General features: G+C 39.0%; 1 protein-coding gene across 1 annotated transcript; it reads right to left on the reverse strand.

Annotated features, from left to right (window-relative positions):
* Positions 1 to 225: 225 nt before the first annotated feature.
* On the reverse strand, positions 226 to 13114 carry LOC115361308 (uncharacterized oxidoreductase YjmC-like). The gene is made up of 11 exons (XM_030054722.1): positions 12955 to 13114; positions 6237 to 6385; positions 5408 to 5596; positions 5153 to 5214; positions 4627 to 4680; positions 4076 to 4174; positions 3756 to 3891; positions 3189 to 3307; positions 1919 to 2014; positions 1150 to 1260; positions 226 to 1001 (listed from the first exon to the last, which is right to left on the reverse strand). Exons 1-11 carry the CDS (start codon positions 12960 to 12962, stop codon positions 936 to 938), a joined length of 1089 nt encoding a protein of 362 aa, XP_029910582.1. The 5' UTR covers positions 12963 to 13114; the 3' UTR covers positions 226 to 935.
* Between the last annotated feature and the right edge of the window lie 1654 nt (positions 13115 to 14768).

Consider the following 14768-nt stretch of genomic DNA (forward strand, 5'->3'; position numbering starts at 1 on the left):
CATCTATGTAGAGCTTACATCGCCATCTTGTGGTTGAAGTGCCTATGGGCACTTGCATCGGGCTGATAAGTGTTCCTGATGATTATGTGAAAAGGGATTACCTTGAAAATCAGTTATAACAATCAGCATTTCAGTTCATACCAAAAAAAAAAAAAAAAAAAAAAAAAAACGAGGAGGTGAAAAGACATGAACCATGCTGCAACATCTGAGCAACAGAAGACCGTGGACTAGATTTTGTTTTATTTAACCTTTATTGAATAAGGCAAGCTATAATGATTTTGTTTATGCAGACCTTCTGATAAAAAGTGAAACTTCGAGTTGACTTACATTCTGGTGGTCATCTTAAAGCAATAGCACTGTAATAGTACTAAAGTATTAAAGCAAAACTGTTCATTAGAGTTCAACCATATTAAAATTTAAATGGGAATGGGCACGTTGTCAAGGTTCACAGATACCTAAAAACACTTTTCATAGTCATATATAGTCATCAGCGATGTCTTGAGACACATCTTCACATAGGCTACACATATAAAAAGATATACTTTCACACATCTGGACATTATGCGGGAGGTATACTGAGGATATATCTTAAGATATCATAGAGATACACATTTTCAATTTAAAGTGTATCTCAAGATGTTCCACAAAAAAGAGAACTAATTTGTCATTTTACTACCAGTGACACACATATCATATTGATTAAAACACTGGGGATTTGAAATGATTGAAATGCCTACTTTTGATAATCAAATAAAATCAATCGAAATATGACACATTAGACACTGTGCAATATCTGTAAACATAGCTGCAATTCCAAGCTCTTTAAACCTGGGATCCTTTCCAAGACTGTTCAGCATGGACTTCCGGGTTGGGAGTAAGTGCCACATTCTCAATCAGAGCCAGACCTCCAAAGCTGAGCATCCTGACTCGACGGATTAATTGGAGATGAGCTTGTCGCATGGCAGCAGTGGGCTGACGCAATTTTCTTTAGCGCATTCGTTCTAAAGAGAGAAAATGAAAACAAAAAAGGCAGTTAGTTCATTGTGAAAACCTTAGATCTTACATTTCCATGTTCAGAGATCACTGCCAATGTTTCCTGACCCCAAATGCAAAATGTGGCCATTTGTCTCTTACTGCTCCAGCACTTACCATGAAGTTGACGACATTGAGGTGGTAGCTGATGCCACCCATCGCCTCGCACTTAGCCATGTTCGCCCTCTCTGGATCCCCAGCAGCTAGCACGGGACTATCAGGGTCAGACTGAAGTTAAAGGACCATAAAAGTTAAGTTAGAGATGGACCTATATATTGTTAAACCACTGGTACTGGCTGGTATCAGCTTTAAAAACAAACATATCTGCACCTGTCTTGTATCTTTTTTATTGTTGACATTTGGCTGATCGTGAAATTGGCACATGTGTGATATTTTTTCTAGGAGTGTGTTACTTGATGCACATGTAAAATTAGCAACCAAGTAAAACCAGCATGTTCTTTTATTGGGAAAAAACAAACTAAAAAGTGTTTTTGTTTGTTTTTTCCCAATAAAAGAACAGGCTGGATAGTCTCAAAAGATCGCCAAAAGATGGCTTTTGGCGTCTTTGCACCTTCCACCTGGAGCTCACTACAAGGTACTTACCAGTAAATTGATTTTTAGTTATTTTACATCCATTCTCTTAAACCTTTTTAACTCCCAGATGTACGTGATTTGGATGTTTAACTTTTTTATTTACTGTATTTATATCTCAGTTTTGATTGTTTGCTCTTCTTTTTCTAGCATTTTCTTGCATTTTTATTGTTATATTTCTGTATAACATCAATGTAAATGAGGGCTCTGCCCTCAATGATTTTCATGTTTAACTAAAGAGACAGCAAGATAAAGTTTTATGCTCTAAACACTTGTGAAGTCAGGGTCTACTCACTGGATCCAGCCCTCTCTGGATGGATAGCAGATCTGACATCCTGTCACTGAACCCAGGGGCAAAGTTTTCTGGGTTGATCGCCACGAAACACTGACCCTGTAGACGCAAGAGCGGCCCATGAAACCATATCAGATGTCTGTACTGTCATGGTAAAGATTGTTTTTCTAAACTCACAGCTTGGTCAATTTAACTGGATTAAATAGATGTGGGTCATTTCTATGTTTTTCTGTTTTTATATCTATCTATTTATCTATCTATCTATCTATCTATCTATCTATCTATCTATCTATCTATCTATCTATCTATATCTATCTATATCTATATAGATAGATATATATAGATCTATCTATCTATCTATCTATCTATCTATATAGATATAGATAGATAGATAGATAGATAGATATAGATAGATAGATAGATAGATAGATATAGATATAATGGGATATATTATATCAAGGGTTAGGGTTAGTCTATCTATCTATCTATCTATCTATCTAGATAGATAGATATAGATAGATAGATAGATAGATAGATAGATAGATAGATAGATAGATAGATAGATAGATATAGATATAATGGGATATATTATATCAAGGGTTAGGGTTAGTCTCTCTCTCTCTCTCTCTCTCTCTCTCTCTCTCTCTCTCTCTATGTATATATATATATATATATATATATATATATATATTTACACACACACACACACACACACACACACACACACACACACACACACACACACACACACAGAGCTAGATAGATATGCAAGCTTTAAAAAGACCCAGAAAAAATACAGAGGGCATGACCTTGGTGTCCTTAATGGTATTTGTCTTTTTCATGCCAGGCTGTTATCTATTTTAGTCATTATTTGTGTACAGCCAGCTGTCCAGCAGACCTCTGTGATGGTGCCAAGTTGGCACGAGTTTTGTGACGCCACTGCAAAATGGCGTAAGGACTGTCAATATTTAAAAGAGCAGAATGTTTTTAAAAAAAGACAGCACATTGTATCAGGTGCATGGCTGCAACAAGAATAATAATAATAATAATAAAAAAAAAAAAAACTGAAAAAGGTTAAAAAAAAATCCTTTCTATCAAAAAAAGAACATCTGAAATTATCTTAAGCCCTCAAAATTTTAAGCCATTTGAGACATTTTTTGTCCCTGAGTTTAAATTAATTAGGTTCAAGAGTTTTTTAGACAGATGAGTTATTTCAATATATTTACGAGTCTATATTAGTTATCAGTTCACAGAGAATAAGATGAGGTTATACCAGGTTGGCAACACGGTTGGTTTCTTTCCACTTGCGGACATTTCGGCTGTACTCAGCACCAGCCAGGATGCCACAAAACACCTCCACCATCATTCCTAGACCATAGCCTTTGTAACCACCTGAGAGCACAAAGAAAGATAAAATAAACATGCAGGAAGCCATACGGTAAGTGAGACAGTGTTTGGTGCATTTATAAATAGGCTGAAACCCAGCAAATATACTTTATAGTCTGACACAGATTACACAAGGCTACAATACCAAATGAGGACAACAGAGCCCAATATTCTGGGTCATCCACCTAAGTCAAGAAAGCTGTGTCACTCCATTTCTTTCACTTTCACATCTATCATACATAAGAATTCAAGGGATATAATTTTACAGTAAACTCTTATGCTTCATAACACTGGTTGCTCATAATGCTTCAGTTGCTCTGGGTAAGAAATGCCTAAAATGAAAATGTAGGACACAATAGAAAAAAACAAACAAACTGATATCAGCTTCAAAGACAGAATGGATGGGACCTTGCCCTCCCTGAGCTGCCTGCCAATTGTTTTGGTTGGTTCTGACCTGTAGCTTCACTTCCACCAATGGGAAGCAGTCCTCCTCCCTTCAGCACCCGTCCAGGGTCAGTGGTCAGCTTGCCCTGGGGGTCGCAACCCCAGCCCTCCGGGATGCTGTCCCCCCGCCTGTCATGGAGCTCAATCTGCACGCATACACATCAAGACATTAGCAGGTTGCAAGACCATGCAAGAATACACACGTAGATAAATCGAAAAACCAAAAAGGTGGAACTGACACTGCCGTAACTATGTTACATATCTCTTTTTTTTTTTTTTTTTTTGGATTTGGCATATTGGCAGTGATTGAAAGCTAAAACAAGATCTTACCTTTCCAAGTGCGACTGCTGATGTGGCCATGTCCAGAACAAAGCTGTCCCCGTGTTTAGCGGGAGCTGCCACACTAATGGGATTGGTGCCCAGGGTGCACTAGAAGCAGTATGTTTACAGTGTCAGAATAGGATAGGTGGGATACGATTTTTTTTTTTTTTTTTTTGGCAGTTGTCAGTGTTATGGTATTTCTGCACTGTACTACCCACAGATCACGTGTTTGGTTTTGTTTGGGGATTTTTTTCCCCTTGGATTTTCTGTTGCAGTAGTTTGAGTTTCTGTAGTTGGCTTCTTTGTGTGCTCAGTCACTTTCATTAACGCTGCTGTAATTGGTCTGTGTTGAATGTATAACTTATTAGCAACCTTTTAGACAAATTATCCATACACATGTAATTGCATACTTGAAGTTCTGATATTTATGTTGTGCTGTGTAATGTGCAGTCTGGCACCAGATGAAGCCATGAGTATTTGGGTAAAAACTGGGTCATGCAGCAACATGAAACACAATTAATTTTACAGCACAAACTACATGGAGTTAACTATTTTCTCACCTCTTTACCGCGAGTAGGCACCACCAGTGGGGATGTGTTGGTGAATGACATGCCCTGTGATGGTAAGAACATTATTAGAATGATAGAAAAAAAAATACACATTACATTCACCAGCATTAAATTTAAATGACAAACAACAGCATGGTGTTGTTGTTTTATGTTACAGTTTCCTCATCTCTGAAATTATTTTGATTAGACAGGAACAAAACTATGAACTGAGGTATCAAAAAGGGGAAGCTTTGAATCTTTTTTCTACAATCAATGGTTTATTTCTCAAGAGCAAAACTATTCAACCACTGAATATGAATGACAGCCTATTAGGAGAAACATAAGCAGTTCTGTCCTATATTCTTATGGTCTAATCACACTTTGATTATGACTATAGGGAATCTCTAAAAAAGATTAAGAGATCATTTAAAGTTAGTTTAGTCACATCCTGGGGTAATAAACTTAATCACCTTTTGAGGGAGACTAGACTGATAAAATTATAAAACCATCCATTGACAGACAGAAGCATTTCACTCACAATCATATTTTCCTTCAGAGCCTGCATTGCATAGTACCCAGCGATACCATAATGGTTGGAACCTGAAAAAGAAATATCGCAAAATATTTGTCACTATGATAGTAATGGGGTGTCTGAGAACTTAAACAACTTAAATAATCAAAGTTTAGCTCACAGATTCTCTGAAGAAACATACGTACCTGCATGAGAGGTTCTAGCATTTCACCTGAAGCAATGAAGAAAATTAAAAAGACATGAAAAGAAAACGGGACTCACCGTGCGCCACCACCCAGCCAATGCCCACTTCCTTGGCCTTCTTTATGGCCAGGTCCATGCAGAAGTTGCCAACCACTGGGCCCAGGAGGTTCTTCCCATCCACCAGCGCTGTGGCCGCAGACTCCTTCTCGATGACCGGCTCACCGTCCTTGGCACAGATCCCAGTCTTGATGTCTTTCACGTACATATCTGTCCAGTGGCAGAGGGAGAGAGAGCAAACACAGCTCCCATGGTTAACACAGACACTCAAAACATTTTTTTTGTTTGTTTGTTTGTTTGTTTTGTATTTGTATTTGTGGTAGATTGCCTTGAGTATAGACCTCAAGTCATGGATTGGTCTGTCTGTCACAGGCAGTTTCTTAGCTCTACTGGCCTGGTTTGGATGAAACTTGGGTAAAAGATTTATTTTGCCAGGCATTTTGAATATAAACCTTATCAGCCAACCACAGCACCATCACCTGGCCAACTTTGCCTTAAGGTTTAATATCTCAGGCACTGCTGGATCAAGTTTGAAAAACCTTTGGGAGAATGTGCAGTTTACACTGATATCTGGTATCAACAAGATGAAACTGTCTGTCTAACCCTAGCCCACCACCACAGCACCATCAACAGGCCAAAAAGTCCCAATGACACCACACATACTCAAAAAATAAATAAATAAATAAATTTAACACCCAGGCCAGCTGGCACTAGTCATGGGGGACGTCATGGACACTGCTGACTTGTTTATCTCTACAACACAACTGTTAGCCAACTATGGATTGACATCATGCTTCTGTGTGTGCACAGTGAGTCTTATCACTGTGTGTACTGCTTTTGTCCCACTGACCCATCCTGTTCAGTCCATGGCTGTAGTGGCCCCTGCGGTCTCCTTCCACCAGGACCTCTGCCAGGCTGCGGGCGTGGTGCGGCTTGGTTCCCACCGCAATCATACATCTTTCGATGAAGCTCTGCACCTCCGCCTGGCTAATCAGACACCTGCACAGGAGAAGTGTTTGCCATCAGCAACTGAGGCTCTGCATTCATGAATTAAATACAACTACTGTGAGCAAAATATTGTTTCCCAATGTCTGCTGTTCAATATTTCACAAAGTACAGATGATCATCTCGTCAAAGATGCCTCTTTTTAAACAAATGTCCTATGTGTTAATGTGACTCCAGGAATAACTTTGCCAGAATATGTGTTAAGGTCATCTATAAAATGTTGGATTCCTCTTTTTAGAATGAAAAGTGGTACTTCACAACCAGGATGATAATGCTCTTTGAGTTTTAAATAGTGGTGGCACATGTGCATAATCACTCCTTTACTCCTGATTTGCTTTTGATTTGTGAAGCACATGCTGCCAACAGAGGACTGCCTGAGGCCAGCATGTAATTCATAAATCCTTGAAACTGAACACCAAGTTGCTCTCAACCAATGAGAACCACGCAGAACCAACTACCTTCCTTCCCATCAAAGGCGGTCTATGTTTCGGTTCCTCCTCTCTTATATAATATTTCAAGGCCTCCTCCTGTCAGCTCCCATCCATTGGATGCACAATGTTTCGCCCCTGCTTCAGTCGTACTGTTGCCTAGGCAACGGAAATTATTCTTGTCTTCGCTTTGTGTAACAATTCTAAGCTACTCAGTAATACTGGTAAATGAATCCTTAGAAGTGTGCTATTCTGACATAGTACTTAAGTAGACATTAAGAATCAATAGTTTAGAGTCATAATATTATTAAATAAGCTTAGCCTCTTAGCTGATAAAATGCTAACACTCTCACCAGATGGACATGCACATCTTAGAGATACTGAATGATGAGCCATGGGTAACGTTTTTTCTATCCCAAACTAAGTATGCAGCATTTTGGAAATAATTTTCTTTTGCAGCCACAGCATAATAAATCATACTTGACTTTGAAACTATGTTATTAATTACATCCAAACACCTATTTTGGCGAGGCTATTTGTGTAGAAAATGAGGCTCTAATCTCAACCATGGTATCAAAGGACAGAGTCCTAGAACATCTTGAGCTAAACAGCAAAGGTAAAACTATCCAACTGCATGACCCCACTAACTCTGAAGTGGTGGAAATGTTTTTCATTCCTGTGGCATTTAACAGAATGGGCATTTCTACAGTTTGAAGTCCATCCTCACAACTACGCAGGCAGTAATTGCGCAACCTAACCCAACAGATGATGTTGTGACTTTTGCTACCGCTGCTTTGACGAAAGCATTCACGTTGTATTTATCAGAAATTATTCCAAAAAAGACCAACACCAGCAGGAAAAGTCTGATAGTGAAAAAACTGTGAAAGAAAAGCATAGCTAATTTAGTTGGTTGTACAAAACAATGCTAAGCTGTGTGGCAGGGGACAAGGAACATGTACCACACACTGTTTTTAGAAAAAAAATAGTTAGGCGGAGTCCACAGAATGTCACGCAATGAGCATTGGAGTTGAGTTTTTGTAAGTGTCTGAAAGTTTTTTCTGTCATAGTTTCACGGTCATGGTCACCAGAGCCATAGGAGCACTACAATGATTAAACAGTGTGCTTAACTGTACCAAAGATTTGTTCTTTTGAATAAATTATAGTTGGCAAGGAAAAAGATATGGCAGTGGCTTCTATCTCAACAAATGAAACCATAAAAACAAATAAAAAGTTTTTTGCATTGTTTTAGAATGGAAAAGATTGGTCTGCATGAAATAATTACCAAAGTGGTTGGATGTGCCTTGAGACTAAATGGGCAGCACATGCTCCCTCAATCAGCACCAGATGCAAACAGTTACATCACCACAGTTGCAAGGAGAAAACAGAAACGCTACTCAATGTGGGAAGATTTTTCTTTAAAAACAAGTATGTGCAACATGCATATGCGTATATTTACGTCAAGCAGCGCTTTCAGAGCATGGGTCAGTCAGAAACAAACACTAACAATGTCTACGCAACACTGGCTGGCAAGAGGGGTTGGCTGGGTAAACAGTTCAGAGATAAAAAAAAAAAAAAAAAATGGGTTCAGTATGTTCATTTACTGTAGGTGAGAGGTTAGTATTACCTAATAAAAAATACAGAATGTTTCCCTGTGGAAAGGTTCATCCAAGTCTGTTCGCCCTGTTTTGTTTTTGTTTTTGTTTTTTTTGTGCCACATCACCTGTTGTCTTCTATGATCTCAAACATGACAATCAAAATCTAGCGTATTATAATATTGACAGAAGAGAGCACACTATTGGGCTGTGGTAAGTTATCTGAAATGGTGCAACAGGTCTACAAAGTTTCCTTCTACATCTCCATTGCTTCCTTTGTTTCCTCCATTTTACTTTCTGTAGACATGGTGGCAAGTGAGGGGAGGAAACCACTCGTAAATTTTGGAATGCACCATAATTGTATCCAGAAATGTCCAGATATGGGCCCGAGGCAAAGTGATTGTGCTTCATAATTGGATAATCTGCATTTTGTGTCCAAGTAACTTTTCTCCCATGCACTAAGCCTGGGTAAAATCTTAACAGAGTAAGCATAGCAAGCAGAAGTTATTTAATCTTCAGTCCCGCAGAATGTTGTACCTTGGAATTAATTTGGTGCACACCTTTTTTTTTTTTTTTTTTAAAAAAAAAAAAAAAAAAAAAAGAGAAACCATTGCCTGATCTGCACTATGTACTAAACACATGTATATAGGCACATGTATATAGACCCTAGCTGTCACATTTGACAGCTAGGGTCATAGGGATCGCAATTTATACAGTTGTGCTCAGATCAATTTCTTCTTTTCATCTCACGTTTCAGACCCTACCTTGCCCCCAGGGCTTTAAGGCCAAGGCACCAAACTGACATCAAAGAACTTGTGGCGACATAGGCCGACTGTTGTGTCACCTCCCCTCACCTGTGTTGGGGCCAAAAAGTTGCACCTCAACACACCGAAAAGACTAGAGCCAATGGCCAACTGGCATGAACGTTCTGCGATTGCGTAAAAGGAAATAACTCTCTTTACCAGCAGGCAGCTGTAGACTGCATTTGCCATTCAAAAAGAGAAGAGGACCCAGGAATGCAGATATACAAACCCTAAACAAATGCATTTGCTCACCATTTTCACACTACTCTCGCTCTCCACAGACAGTAATATAGCTACTCCTAATCGAGAATATGTCTCATAAGAAATTGCAAATGACATTGGCACTGTCAGTGAGGAGGTAGAGGCAGAAAATATTTCAATTTCTCTTCACACACTGGTTCGCTAAGCTGAACAGCCAATCAGAGCGCTCTCTCTCACCGACTGTCTCCACAACCAATTCAACAGGTTCAATTGTTCGAAAAGCCACCGACAGGGTCCGACTAGTGCCACTGGTGCAGGATACACTGCAAAAACTAGGGTCACAGGCACTCATTGACATCCAAACATTGGCCAACAGCCAACCTTCAGCTCAGTGTGTCACAGCCCTAAGATACGATCAAACATGTTTGAATTTGTAAGAGTACTAGTGAGTGCATCAAAACAGCACTAAAACTGTGTCACTCCCATGTGAGGTCATTAAGATTCTAAGGAAACTTATGGAAGGTTTTGCAAATGAAAGTAAAGACCAAAATCCAAGATAAAGTCCTCCAGTGTGTCCGTAGCTTAAGGTCACAGAAGCAGCATATCTGAATTCTTCGGCTTCACTTAAGAGTGGCCATTCAAATTAAATATTCTACACCTCTATGCATTCCTTTCATATAAAGAGCATATTTTGCATATTTTGTGACTTTAGCCTATGGATTTTTAAGACTCAGACTTCAGTTTGTGTGGTTGGTTTTGGGAGGGTTTCATGGTCTCAGTGGTGGTAGAGCTTTCTGAACCCATGGGGAGCATGTGGACATGCAAAATGAGTTGGGGCATGAAGATCCCGAAAATTGGAGGGATGTGGTTTTCACTGGATAGCAATGTTTTGTAAGAGAAGAGCCTGCAGCCAGTGGAGGAACACAAGGGTAGATGCATGCTTATGATTTTATCATGGTAATCTATTTATCTATTAAGATTGTTTTTTGTTTCTTTTTTTATCCTCTATGCAACATGTTTTATCTCTTTTTTGTAATTTTTTCAATGCAATGGAACTGATATTCTCGGTGTTTTGTTAGTGTTGTTAATATTATTTGTATTATTAGGTGTAATTATGAGTATTATTATGAGTTTTTTCAATCTTTTCTCTGTTTTTCTTATTTCAAAATGTTTATATAGTCTTTATTTTATTTATCTGTTTATTACAATTATTATGATGATCATTATCCTCATTTTTTTGTTCAATTTTTTGTCATGATATCAAAGGGATCACATTAGGTTATCACTAGTAACCCTTATAAAAATAAAAATAAAAATAATAAAATAAATAAACAAACAAAAGCATTTGTGGTTGGCCAAACTTTGAACAAAGTCTAAACGCATCTGTGCACTATGGTAGAGTTCTTTTTTTTTTTTTTTTTTTTTTTTTTTGACTGCTATTAGGCACACTTTCCACCCATTGCACAGTTAATGATTAGCATGGCACTCTGAATTTGTTCATTTTTGGGGAACAGTGTGTGTTCTTCCTTGTGCAAACCTTTCCTGAATATCGATGGCACATTTTAATGGCCAAATGGTGGTTTTGCTCCAGCCGAGCTCCAACATCAAACATGGGTTCTGACCTTTATCCTAGTTGCCACTCTGCTGTACGCTCCTTCCTTGAATGGACACACATAAACCTTTTTCAAGTTTGTCTGTGACCCTCGTAAAGGCATATATACTAACATCTGCATTGAGGTGGGACTGCAGGGGGGGGGGGGGTGTAAGAGGGCTGGAGCACACAGCAGCCTTAATAAAATCCAGAATGGAACCCATTTAGTGGCCCTGGGCATGGAGGAAGCACCAGTGGAAACTTATGTAAGGTCTTATGCAAGCAGGAGGTACAAACTCTATGGTCAACTCTATAGGACGTTGCACAATTTTCTGTAGGTGGTTAGAAAAGTGGAGGGAATCATCTTACATGTGAGGGAAAACTTTGACCAGGGCCTCATGATGGGAGCATGACACCTTCCAGCCGGCCCCAACCAAAGAATTGCCTGTGTGCGATTGTCAGCATGCCCCAAGGTCAAAGTGAGGCCCCCTTAGGCTATGTGTTTGTTTAGCAGCTGCTGTAAATGTTCTTCAGTCACCATACTTGAGACAGACCTCAAAGATCTCTTGCCCTTCACTGTGCAATTGTCCCTTTTCCTCTTTATGGAACAGAGTACTGCACTGATACATCTACTTAAAAAAAGAATAAGACTGCAGCATCTGGCCTTGATTGAAATACTCTACAATGGATGTGGTACAGGGACAACGCCCCCTCCACTGGCTCATGTTACAAAGGCATGTATATAATTGGATACATGTGTGTCAGAATGGGTTAACACTAGCCTGTCGCATGTTCTGACATAATGCCATTCAAACAGATGTCAACTGAAAAGTAGCCTTCTATGCACTTAGATGAGGAGGCTACATCATTAATTCAACTAAAAGAGACAAGACATGGAGGAGCGCAGATGTGTCCCCACTTGTGTGTTGAGGTGGAGGTTCTGCAGGTATGCGTGTGAATGTGCTTTGGAGTGTGTGTGTGTGGTGGGTGTGCAGCTTATGAAAGAGCAATAGTGTTATTTGTGGCGGGTTTATCGGAGTGTGATGGGATGAGACGTGGGTTACTGTCATTGATGGAAGGAGTACTCCTTTGGCCAAATAAAAGAATGAAAAAAAAAACTTGACTGGGAACTTCTCTGTCTCTGCAAAAATTAAAATCCCTGCATTCAAAAATTTACGTAAGTAAGTAATTTTTGTTTTTAATTTGGTTGTGCTCTACTTAAGTACATTTCTGGACACTTTGGTTTCAGCACTATGTATGACAAAATAAGTGAACGAGATACCAGTGCTACACATTTAGAGGGAGAGAGAGAGACAGACAGACAGACAGACAGACAGAGAGAGAGAGAGAGAGAGAGAGAGAGAGAGAGAGAGAGAGAAGGGAAAAAAGTGACTGTCCTGTCACAGATAAACAATTGTTGTTTTAAACAGCCACATTTAAGTCTTTCTGGGGAATGTCTTTATCATTATAAACAAATATTATTATCATAACCAAATGAAATTTCTCAAGACAATTACAGCTCAGAGTGGACAGAGCTGTTTTAACTTGTTTGATTGCAGTCCTGACATTAATTGCTGTTAAATCACAAACTACCCTGTGCTGCACAGTGACAAGGAGTGAATTTCAACGGAGTGAAGCTGATTAACTAAATTTGTGCGCAGGACAAGCACCAGCGCCAAACAGTGCAAGTTATGAAACTGATATGATTTAATTAGTCTGCACTGAGAGAAACTACACTGAGCAAAGTTTGATGACTTTATGAGTTACAATGAGTTCTTTGTGGAAATTGTCATTAGGTCATGCCCAATGTCTTGTGACTTGCGCCTCAAAGAAGATTTTTTTTTTTTTTTTTTTTTTTTTAATTTTGAACGTTTTTTTTTCAGTGCATCTCTGACATAATTGGCTGTTGCCCTTGATCACGCACAATTAAGACCACCCGGCTCCTTACCTGCTCATGGTGATTGTCCTACTTCTGCTCTTTCAGGTCGATGTCACGCCGGTCTTGGCTTTAGTCCCGCTGATCTGTCTCGATGATCCACGGAGAGTTCACCAACTTGCTCTTCTACCCCAGTGTTTGGAAACGCCCAATGCTGTCAAGTCGATCAGGTATCCCGTCTCTGTGTGTGGGCGTGGTGGAGGAGAGCTTTTATGGGGGGAGTTCTGCACGCCATCACTTAGGGCCGTCTCCGTCACTGCAAGGTCACGGGGCTGCAGGCATTATGCAAACTTTGTTTTTGCTGCTTCAATATTTGACATGATAATACGTATCTTAGCAGAGCATGCGTTGCACTGACGGATAATGCCCTTAACGAAACATCACCATAAAGGTAGGCCATAGTTACAGTGAGAAGTAATGAGTAATGAGCTTAGGCATCAATGACCTCATGACACTTTTTTTTAATTTATCTCCATTGGTATCACTATAAATTTACCAATGATACTGCCACAATATATCCTTTTAAATCATATTATAGGATAACTATGGCTTTTCTTTTTCTTTATGTGATCGAAAATGTACTAGAAATTACAACTCAAGCAATGCACCTCCTTTGTTGATACTTAAGTAGAAAAAGAAGTACTGCTGTAACAAGTAAAAATGTAAAATGCAATGTAATGTAAAGTAAAAGTGTCATCTATCCATTTATGATGCCGTTCAGCAAAAGTAAAACTTCTTTTGGTAATATCATCAAACTAGTTTGGCTTTACAGAGTAACAAATGTGTTCAGTGTGCAAGATAATAGAAAATAAAAAAAAAAAGTAAAACATTCAATGTATTTTTGCATTTTTCATTGTCTCATCTGAAATGCAAGTCCTTTGTTGATAGACTAACTGAAGCAGACTCTGTTCAGAGCCAATGAAACCATAGTCTCTAAGGTGAAGTCAGTTATATAACTCTGCATTTATTATGTTTCATGTTATTTTTCAAGATTTAAATACGTCAAAGTTGCGGTAAAAAGAATCCTAACATTAAAGGACCGAATTAGAGTATGCAGTCTATCATTTACTCATATTTTGCAAGAAAATCACAGCTTGTTGCTCCCTCTGGTGGATCAGATCTTTTTTGTTTGTTTGTTTTGTTTTGTTTTGATGCAGTGCAGTACTTTGTGTGCAGAAGACAAACGTGGGAGTTACCAGCTCTGCGACTTTCAACAAGCCCCCACCCCTTTTTTCCACTTGTGTTAACTCCAAACTGCATGGTTTTGTCTTTCAAAATGGCTTAAGGCGCAGACAAGAGCCAAACTACAGGGTGAAATCACACATGTCAGAATGGTAAATCTGGCCTTTCCTGTTTTTCAGTCAATTTCCTCCTGGTGGAGAATATAAAGTAACAGTATGACATTGTTATGTACCTCCAGTAAACAAACGTTTGGCTTTATTTAAAACAGAAGATGTTGCATACTAACACCTTTTCTCTATCAACTGCGAAGCTACTATGGCACTTGGAGGAGCTTTAAGATCTAGGCGTCTTTGAAATACAGCTGCTATGAATTATATTGCCAGAACCATAAAAACATGAAAAGAGTGCTCATGGTCCTTCACTCCTAGCACTCTGATTTTACATCACACTGGTATTGAGAGAAATATTCAAACCCGAGATGCCATTGTTTTATGGCTGCACCATAACATCAAATAGAAAATAGCTTTTGCATAGTTTTACACACATTTCGCTGTAATTCATTAGGACATATTTGGTGTCTATGGAAGCAATAGGATCTCCACTAGAATTTACACTAAAGTTTTATGGGTTTGAACCCAAACCCA

This window comes from Myripristis murdjan, chromosome 6 (genome assembly GCF_902150065.1).
Source record: "Myripristis murdjan chromosome 6, fMyrMur1.1, whole genome shotgun sequence".
NCBI classification, from domain to species: domain Eukaryota; kingdom Metazoa; phylum Chordata; class Actinopteri; order Holocentriformes; family Holocentridae; genus Myripristis; species Myripristis murdjan.

What these genes read in the sequence shown, in the direction of transcription:
- LOC115361308 (XM_030054722.1), bottom strand. An exon ending in TGGTGGAAGTGAAGCTACAG is followed by an intron (nt 3,308 to 3,755) that starts GTCAGAACCAAC and finishes TTGTGCTCTCAG; the next exon opens with GTGGTTACAAAGGCTATGGT. An exon ending in TCAATGTCGTCAACTTCATG is followed by an intron (nt 1,002 to 1,149) that starts GTAAGTGCTGGA and finishes TTCTCTCTTTAG; the next exon opens with AACGAATGCGCTAAAGAAAA.